General features: G+C 40.6%; 1 protein-coding gene across 2 annotated transcripts in view; it reads right to left on the bottom strand.

Moving 5' to 3' along the window:
* LOC104986540 (acyl-coenzyme A synthetase ACSM2B, mitochondrial-like) overlaps nt 1–10345 on the bottom strand; it is a 49233-nt gene that overhangs the window by 37695 nt on the left and 1193 nt on the right. For both annotated transcript variants that reach the window (XM_010837140.1, XM_010837139.1), the window contains exons 2-5: nt 9737–9921; nt 6058–6268; nt 3232–3439; nt 1626–1769 (exon numbers count right to left, since the gene is read on the bottom strand). In XM_010837140.1, the coding sequence (XP_010835442.1) occupies nt 1626–1769; nt 3232–3439; nt 6058–6268; nt 9737–9913 (740 nt within the window). In that variant the 5' untranslated portion in view covers nt 9914–9921. The remainder of the gene's footprint in view (nt 1–1625; nt 1770–3231; nt 3440–6057; nt 6269–9736; nt 9922–10345) is intronic.

Below are 10345 nucleotides of genomic sequence, written 5' to 3'. Positions count from 1 at the left end.
TCACTGTTTACATTTTTTCCCCATCTATTTGCCATGAAGAGATGGGATCAGAGTTCGTGGCAAATAGATGGGGAAACAGTGGAAACAGTCCCAGACTTTATTTTTCTGGGCTCCAAAATCACTGCAGATGGTGACTGCAGCCATGAAATTAAAAGATGCTTACTCCTTGGAAGGAAAGTTATGACCAACCTAGATAGCATATTCAAAAGCAGAGATGTTACTTGACAACAAAGGTCTATCTAGTTGAGGCTATGATTTTTCCAGTGGTCATGTATGGATGTGAGAGTTGGACTGCGAAGAAAGCTGAGCGCTGAAAAATTGATGCTTTTGAACTGTGGTGTTGGAGAAGACTCTTGAGAGTCCTTTGGACTGCAAGGAGATCTAACCAGTCCGCTCTAAAGGAGATCAGTCCTGGGTGTTCTTTGGAAGGATTGATGCTAAAGCTGAAACTCCAATACTTTGGCAACTTCATGCGAAGGGTTGACTCACTGGAAAAGACTCTGATGCTGGGAGGGATTGGGGGCAGGAGGAGAAGGGGATGACAGAGGATGAGATGGTTGGATGGCATCACCGACTCAATGGACATGAGTTTGAGTAGACTCTGGGAGTTGGTGATGGACAGGGAGGCCTGGTGTGCTGCGATTCATGGGGTCACAAATAGTCGGACATGACTGAGCAACTGAACTGAACTGAACTGAAAGCAAAAATAATTTAAGCTGCATAGAAAGAACTTCCTTGTGGCTGGGAATTACCATAGAATATGTCCCGTCCTAAAGATGATTGCTACTTTCACCCACAGCCAGCTCTGTAAAGAAATTAGGTCGTAGCCAAATGGAATCAAATTTTCAAGGGTGAGTGGGAATTTAATATATTAGCTACATTTATTTATCTTTCCATCTTTTGAAACTGTTTTTCTTACTGTAGCTCTTCTATTAAATAATTTCTATGAAATTTAATTTTCTGATGCCATAGGCTCATAGATAGGACATTTAAGTTTTTGAGGTCTTTTGCATTAAAGCATTTTCTAGTTCTAATAAAATTAACATGGCAAGCAGGATCAACTGAAAAAATCAAGATCTCTTGTTATCATTGCATGACAATCTTAACACACTATTTTCTGACTCCACTGATGAGATTGATGTAGAGTGAAAGAAAAGACTAAATTATGAGATCCAAGATACAGAAATTCTGAGATCTCAGTTCATATTATTAATCCAATTACAGATCCCTATTTAATGAATTTGAAAAGTAATTTGCTACTGACAAAAACAGCCTCTTGGAATGTGGACAGCATCAAAGAAAATTACTAACATTCCAAAGGACAAGCTACAGGTCAGTCTTGGGAAAAAATGCATATCAACCTTGTGCTAAGCACTCAAGCTAATAGATACACTGCTCAAAGCACTGAAGAGGTTTTGTGATCTCGTTATCGATGACAGAAATGTTCTACCACGGGTCACTGGATACCCAGCTTGCTAAGCCATGTTCCCCCTTGCCCTCCTTCCCAACTCTGTTTCTCAGAAGTGCCACATGGTAACCTATTTATTTCAAGAGAATTGAATTTGAGTTCAGAAACATCTCAAGGTCTAGTCACATAGTTTCCAGAGAGAAAGGACTCTTCTTACCCAGCATCCATCTTGGCCTTTATTCCTAGGCTTGAGTGGGAGTGTTCTGCCATCTTAGGAAGGCCACTAGTTCCACTGGTGAAGTAGATGGCAGCTGCTTCTTGGCTCCCAGTCTCCACAAAGCAATGGGTAGTAGATGCTTTCCTGACAACAGTGACAGATTGTCACCTAATAAGATCTGCCCTGGACCCCAGATGTCTTGGTGACTCATGCCTTCCCATCTTCCCTCATACTGGAGAGGCAAGTCAGCTGACACACTCTAGAAGGGAGGCTTATGAATGGATAAGATTTTGAGACTTTGAGTCAGTCAGACTTGGGTTTGAACACCACTCAAGTTTGATACTTTGTTAACCATGTCACTCTAGATTATTTATTTAACTTCTCGGAGTCTCATTTTCCATATCTGAGATATGGGATCAATATAACACCCATCTCAGAGTTATTGAGAAAGTTAACTTTAACACAAAGGAAATGGCAACTTGCTTTGAGAACTCAGTGAATGTTAATTTGCTTGTTGTTGGAAGCCACAGCATGACAGCAGGTGCACAGGAGATGCTCAATTAGTGTAAATTTTCCCAATCTACCCTTTTGTAGTCCCTAGAAGCATTTACTCCTCTTTGGAGTCTCTCAAAGCTGCTGTTATGTTGTCTATTTCCCTGACAGTTATATTAAAGACTGTAACACTAGAAAGAAAAAGCTTACACTCTCCCTAGGAATTTCCTAAGGTATTGACTCTAGTGTGGAGATTTCAGACATATGAAAGGGAGACTTTTCTGGCCAATCATGTTATAGATGGCTGGCAGCCTCATTTAGGGATGCAGAAGATGGGAAAAGGAGTCTAGAAACCCTGTGTACCAGCCATCTCCTGTGTTCTGCCACATACCCTCTCAGCTTTACCTCTTATTCAACACAGTCAAAAGCTCTGGGTGAGTTCCAACTTGCTGTTGCTTCTACTGCGAGCCACAGTGAGGTGAGGCACTCTGTGCCTCCGGCCTTCATTCTCTGTCACCACCATGGCATGGGACTCTGAGCCTATCCTGCACGCATGTATGTGCAGCCCAGAGTGTGGGGTAAATAACGTCTCTGGGCAGCCCTCTATGAACGCAGGTTAAGGGCTGACGGGTCAGTGTTTGTCAATCCTTCAGTAGATAATCCTGAGAGGCATTCTGTGTGCTCCTCAAAAGGTCCCTGCAGATCAAGGCCCACTTATGCTGTGCAGTGACTCAATAATAAAGATAATAAACTCTGTATTAACTCTTACTTCTTTCCTGCTTCACTCTCCCCCATCATACACACTGCTCCTCAGACTTCCCAAATAAAGAACCTGCACATAAGTGCAGGTTTCCATCTCTGGTAAAAGCTCAGGCTAAGACATGTTGATGGGCTTCCCTGGTGCCTCAGTGGTAAAGAATCCACCTGCCAATGCAGGAGATGTGGGTTCGATCCCTGGCCTGGGAAGATCCCCTGGAGAAGGAAATGGCAACCCACTGCTGTGTTTTTGCCTGGGAAATCCAATGGACAGAGGAACCTGATGGGCTATAGTCCATGGGGTCACAAAAGAATTGGACAAAACAGTGACTAAACAACAAGACACATAGATACTCACCACAGTAGTGTCTTGAAGTCCAGCCACCCATCCCGTTTTTTCTCAGACACCAATAGTTTCGTTTTCAGAGAAGGGCACTCAGGTGCCACAGTGTCCACTATCTCAGCTACCTCATCCCCAGCCACAATGGCCTTGGCCTTAGACACCTGCAGCCTATAGAGAATGTCTTTGGCTTTCATCTGGATGGTCCCGGGCATGAAGACAAGGCCTGGAAAAAGTCAAATGGCTTAAAGAGAGAACTGGAAGGGATGGTTAATTTCTCCCCTAGAGAATCCTAATATGAACAGCCAGTGGGGAGCAGCTGGGTTAGGGGAGGTTGGAGTGGTGATAACCAATGGGGAGTATCAATAATAAAGGAACTGAGGACCAGAGAGTGATTTAAACACAGATGTCCCTGGGGTTGTCAGAGCTGTAAGGAGTCTACTGAGACTGAGAGAAACCGAATTGCCTGCTGTTACAACATTGGTAGTCTAAGGCCACTAACACACACATACACACACACACACACTGCCCTATAGAAGTTTGCTATATCCAAACAATCATATATAGTAACTAAAATATTAGAGCCTTAAAAGAACTTGCAATTTTCCATGCGATTCCGCGGTGCTCAAAATCCTGACTATCTCAAGCATGGGACACTGAATTTTCTTTGGGAAGAGCACTCCTAGGTTTTTGTTTTCTATCTTGATGAGACTTTTGTGACTTTGCTTTATTCTTCTGGATAATAATTAGACTGTTTCTCACCTGTCATAAAGCTGCTTTCACATGCTCTTCCTGGTTATTAGTCTCCACCTCTGGCTTGCTCTCTCCCGCTCTCAACACTTCAGGATCCACACTGCAGACCCATTACCACCTCAACTGTCCCTCCATCTCCTGCTCTGAGTTCTCCTTCCCTTCAGACCATTATCTCTCAGTGTGTCACTTTGGGTGACTTTTCTCTCATGGCCTGCTCACTCCTCCCATGGGCTACCTGCTTCTCTAGCTGTGTTCAGATTCCTCTGATAACTCTTACTTTTTTTTTTTTTTACCACACTCACATTTTCCTCCTTATTGATGAGAATGCTTGTTGTGTGTGAAGAAGACCAGGAAAGATAAGTTGTAAATGAGGGATACTGGTGTTTCTTGAGGCTCTTTCACTTCTCATCTCTTATATCTAAAAATTGATAATTTTTAAATTTTTGTCTGCATCTCAGATGTTATGCCCTTAAATCCCAGCTATTCACTTCTCATCCCTTCCTTTTTATCCATATATTTAAAAAATTGAGATATAACTGACATACAATAATTTATTTATTTGAAGTATACAGATTATTTGATATACCTATATACTAGAAATGAATACCACAATAAATAAATAAATATTAAATAAAAATAGATAATTAATAAATACTACCTTATGTCATCTATCACTATACATGACTACACTTATTTTTTATCTTGTGATGAGAATGTTTAGAATTTACTCTCTACAATACATATTGTTAACTATAGTGATCATGTTTTATATTATACACCTAGGACACGTTCATCTTATAACTAGACCGTCTCCACCCTTCTTGAACATTACTTGGGTGCGCCTAACTCAACAGCTTCCAAATTGAAATTGTCATCTTTCCCTGATTTCCCATAGCTGCTTCTCACTGTGAAAAAGACCACTGCATCCACCCAGTTGCCTTAGTGACTCTGACTTCTCCATCTCACACGATTTCTTCCTCTACCTAATGTCATTCATCAAAAAAAATCTTGCGATCAGTTTTCTCAAATCCAACCACTTAACTTCATTTCTACTTCCCCATCCAAATTGAAATCACTATCATTCTTTGTCTCCTATTTGAATTCCTCAACCCCATTCTTTCCCTCCTTCATCCCATTCTCCATGCACCATCCAGAGTCACCATCTATACATAGAAAACAATCATGACATGTAATCAGTTTATGGTTTCCATTCCTCACTGCATAAGGACCCAGTACCCTTCCCTTGCCATGGCTTACAAGATTCTGCCAGTTTAGCACCTGTCCATCTTTCCAGACCCATTTGCCATTACTTTCTCTTTGCTGCCTGGGCTGTAGGCACACAAATCATCATTCCAGGTTCTTTCATGATTTTCAGGCTTCCCTCCCCTCTACTGTTCCCTCTGCTTGGAGCACTCCTCCTCTCTTCCTCCTTTCCTGGTTCAATCCAACTTGTCCTTCAGCTCTCAGACTAAATACTACTTCTACTAAGACTTTTGTAAACCTCTCAGATTAGTCTGTTTGGGTCTCCTTTTATAGCAAAGATCAGCAATTTTTTTCTACAAAAGGCCAAGCAAATGTCAAATATCTTAGGCTTTATGTGCCAGAGGCTCTCTGTCCAAATTATGTTAGTCTGTTATTATAGTTCAAAAGCAATCACAGATAATATACAAAAAGGGCATGACTGGGTTCTAATAAAACTTCTTATTTATGAAAACAAGCTCTGGGCTGGATTTGCCCTATAGGTAATAGTTTGACAAATATTTTGTATAGGTTCTTATAGAACCTCATGCCACTTATCAAAACTGTGATTCAATAGTTGTATATGCAATTAATAATTTAAAGCAGCTGTCTTTCTCCAGAGATCTGTGAGTCCCATAGACTCTGTTTTGTTTACTCTGTATTAGCAACCAATTAGTATACTGCTTAGGGCATAGTTTGCTTAAATAAATGGGAGAACAGTGGTGTCTCTATATGACGAGGGACCACATGATAGGTGGAGGGGGCATCTTTTGGGAGGAATGATTGCATTTCTCTGCCACCACTTTCCTTCACAAGGGAGATGGTGCCCCGCTCAGGTGGTCAATCACCAACCTGCCCGCATGCAGCCAAGGATCACCAGCCACCACTCAGGCACTCGGGGCAGCACCACTGTCACACGGTCCCCACGCTGCAGACCACATGGCCCTGCGAAGACGTTGGCTGTTTGTTGACTGAGTTCACTCAGTTGGCTGAAGTTCCACATTACCTCATCTCCGTTGCCATTCACCCACCACAGGGCTGGGCCAGGGGGTCGCTTGCCAGCCTGAAGAAAGAAAAGGCCTAATGATTAAGGTGGGCTGGTACACAAGCAGGTAAAATAAATTCCCATCTTGGAACTGCCGCAGTGGTGCTTAATAAGCGTTTTGATCCCAGGACTCCTATACACTCTTAAGAAGTATTACAATCCTAAAAAGCTTTATTTATAAGCCCCTTATTAATATCTCTCAATGTTTGTTAGAAATTAAACTGAGAAATTATATACATGTGTGAATAAATCTATTATTGTTGTTGTTTTTGCTCAGTCGCTAAGTCATGTCCAACTCTTGGCGACCCCATGGACTGCAGCACGCCAGGCTTCCCTGTCCTTCATTATCTCCTGAAGTTTGCTCAAAGTCATGTCCAGAGTTGGTGATGCCATCCAACCATCTCACCCGCTGTCATCTCCTTCTCCTTCTGCCCTCAATCTTTCCCTGTATCAAGATTTTTTCCAATGAATTGGCTCTTCACATTTGGTGGCCAAAATATTGAAGCTTCAGCTTTTAAATATAACAGTAATAAGTCCATCATATATTAACACAAATAAAATATGTTTTATTGAAGAAGTAAGTATACTTTCTGAAACAAACAAAATATAATGAGAAGAGTGGCATCATTTTATATTTTTGCAAATCTTATTAATATCTTCCTTAATAGAAGACATTTGGATTCCTTTATTTTTCTGTATTTACTTCTTTGTAGCCTCTGGAAAATGACACAGTATACTTCCTAGAGAATAAGAATTAAAAAGGCAAATATTACCTTAGATTTATTTATCTATCTCTATGTATTTATTTTTTATTGTGGTAAAATATGCTGTGCTTAGTTGCTCAGTCATGTCCAACTCTTGCAACCCCATAGACTGTAGCCTGCCAGGATCTTCTGTCCATGGGGATTCTCCAGGCAAGAATACTAGAGTGAGTTGCCATGCCCTTCTCCAGGGGATCTTCCTGACCCAGGAATCCAACAGGGGTCTTCTACATTGCAGGTGGATTCTTTACCAACTGAGCTACCAGGGAAGCCCATGGTAAAATATACATAACATAAAATTTACCATTTTAGCCATTTATAAAGTACACAGTTTGGTGGCATGCATTTATACTGCTGTGTAATGACAACCATCATTTGTCTCCAGAACTTTTTCATTGTCTAAAACTGAATCTGTGTATTCATTATACAATGACTCCCCAGTCCCTCATCTCCCAAGTCCCTGGTAGCTACTATTCTACTTTTTGTCTCTGAATTTGACTACTCTGCTGCTGCTGCTGCTGCTGCTAAATCGCTTCAATCGTGTCGGACTCTGTGCAACCTCATAGACGGCAGCCCACCAGGCTCCCCGTCCCTGGGATTCTCCAGGCAAGAACACTGGAATGGATTGCCATTTCCTTCTCCAATGCATGAAAGTGAAAATTGAAAGTGAAGTCGCTCAGTCGTGTCCAACTCTTAGTGACCCCATGGACTGCAGCCTACCAGGCTCCCCCATCCATGGGATTTTCCAGTCAAGAGTACTGGAGTGGGGTGCCATTGCCTTCTCCGTTGACTACTCTAGGTACCTCATATAAATGGAATCGCACATTATTTTTCCTTCTGTATCTGGCTTATTTCACTTGTCTATAATGTTCATCTATGGTGTATCATATATCAGAATTTCATTCTTTTTAAAAAATGTTGTGTAGATATGCCAATTTTATTTATCCACTAGTCCATTGATAGACATTGGATTGTTCCTACATTTTGGCTACTGTGACTAATACTACTATAAACATGGTGTATAAATATCTTTTCAAAACCCTGCTTCTGATTCTTTGGGGTACATACACAACAATGGAAAAACTGGATTATACAGTAACTCTATTTTTAATTTTTTGAGGAAATATATTGTTTTCCACAATGGCTGGATCATTTTACATTCCCACCAGTGTTGCACAAGAGTTCCAATTCGTCTTAGTTTTGTTTTGAATTGTTTTCATTTTACATATTCCCCTGGGAAAAGTCTCAGGAATCCTCAGGGTCTCCATATCATAGTTTGAAAGCACTAATGTCAAGTCAAAGAGAAAAATTTATTTGTAATTGTATTAGATATTTCAAAATTCCTCTTTATAAGGGTTGACTCATTTTGCACTTTGATCAGTACCTGTGTCTATTTCCTCATAGTTTTGTCAACAGAGTATGTTGACAAAATTTTTATGTAACTAGTAGGTAAGATATATTATTTCAGTGAAGTTTTCATTTGTGTAACTATTACTATGAGTGAAGTTGAGCATTTTATCTTATATTTAAGGGCCTTGTGAGTTCACTTTTCTGTGAACTGTTTATATATTTGCCCATATCTATTTTTGATTGCATCTTTTTATTCTTGATTTCTAGGAGCTCTTTTTGCATTAGAGATATAAACTCTTGGCTCTTTTATGAATTGATTATCTTTACTTTGATTGTCATTATTTTAAAATTTTGCTGACAGTGTTTGTCAATGGAAATTTGTTTTTTTGAAATGTACATGTATTTAGTAAATTACTTATTTTATGAATTCAGGATTTTGAGTCGTGGTAGTAAAGATCTCCTTCATTATTCTAAAGAAGTATAACTTCAAAATAAAAGCCAGAAATCTAAATTTTTATTTGAAAAGTTTCAACTTTAAAATGTTTACCAATTTTTTTTTTTTTAGAGAGCCCTGCACCATGGGCCATGTTTAGCCTAGAGGCCTGGCATTTGCCATTTCTGTTCTAAAGTTATGTCATGGTGTTGAGACATCACAACTATGATTCCTTCTGATCATCATTCTTTTAAGCCCATGCTAATAGAACCACCTCTTCTGCTACCCTAGCCAGGATGAATCCTTTCATCTTCCATAAAGGTCCACTGAACTCAGGTAAAGTCAATCATTGTGTCAGCAATGAATGGAGCAGAATTCTGGAAGTCCAGGCTAGGAAAGAAAGTTTAGGAATTTTTGTATCACTCTCTTCTCTGATGCCTCATGTTGGAATCCTTTTGACACTCCCTGCCTAATAATCATTCTACTTGTGTATCCTTAATGACAAGGACACATAGCTTTCTGAGAAAACTGACTCAGTCTTTCGTTGATGCTGGTTTAACAAGAGAATGCTGATTTTTCTTTTATTAAATACAAATTTACTTCCTCTATGACTCCAACTCGCTAGTCCTTGTTTCACCCTGGGAGGTCACAAGAGAGAATGTGGAGGAGTATGTTCAGATCAGCTGTGCGTTTCAGCTGTCTGAGGTGTGGCAGTTCCCAAATTGCCCCACCCTGCATCAGTTTCCTGAACCCTTCTTTCAGCCAAGCTCTTGTTCTCTTGTTCCTACCCTATGCACCTTAATGGAAGATGGACATCTTGTTCACAGCTCATTATAGTGCCTGACACATAATAAGTACTCAACAAATACTTATTGAATGAATGGATGAACTAGTGAACTCAGCCAAATTTTCCAACTGTGTGCCTCTTTTCCACCCCATTACCTTCTCCATGCCAGCCCAGTGATCTATCACATCAGTAGCAAAGTTAAATTTGGCAGGAACTTCCTGGTGTCCCCACTGCAGGGATGCCAGTTGCCTAGTATGAATGCGGATAGCGTGATTGGACATCTGAGACCTCCATAGGATGCAAAGTGCCTGGAGTGGCCGCCCCCAACGCATGTTCAAACCTATGAAGGAAAGAAAAGACAGAGGTGAGTCTGTAGAGTCAGCAGTTACTTAAGGAGCCCCATTCCAACCTTACAGGATTCTTCCAGAAATTAATTTGCTGTGATTATGAGTGAACTGGAAGTCAGCATCTATCTTAGTCACCTTCTGATGTACCATTCTCTGAAAACACAGCACCTGCTCTAAATCCTATTTTTCCAGCACCTCTGACAGTTTTGTGAACACCCAATTCCACACAATAAATCCTTTTGTGCTTAAAACACAGTAGTGTGGTAGATTGAATTGTGATTACCAAAAACTCCGTGTGCATTCTGGAGAAGAGTGTGTATGCACCTCTCGTTGACTTTGGCTTGTCCATAGGACATGCTTTGGAGAATGAGATATGAGTGGATGTGCTTGTGTACTTGGTCAGAGACTCTTGCATTT

This window comes from Bison bison, unplaced genomic scaffold (genome assembly GCF_000754665.1).
Source record: "Bison bison bison isolate TAMUID 2011002044 unplaced genomic scaffold, Bison_UMD1.0 scf7180017864072, whole genome shotgun sequence".
NCBI classification, from domain to species: Eukaryota; Metazoa; Chordata; class Mammalia; order Artiodactyla; family Bovidae; genus Bison; species Bison bison.
The sequence above is the reverse complement of the archived record's forward strand: the minus strand, read 5'-3'. Positions and strand labels throughout refer to the sequence as shown.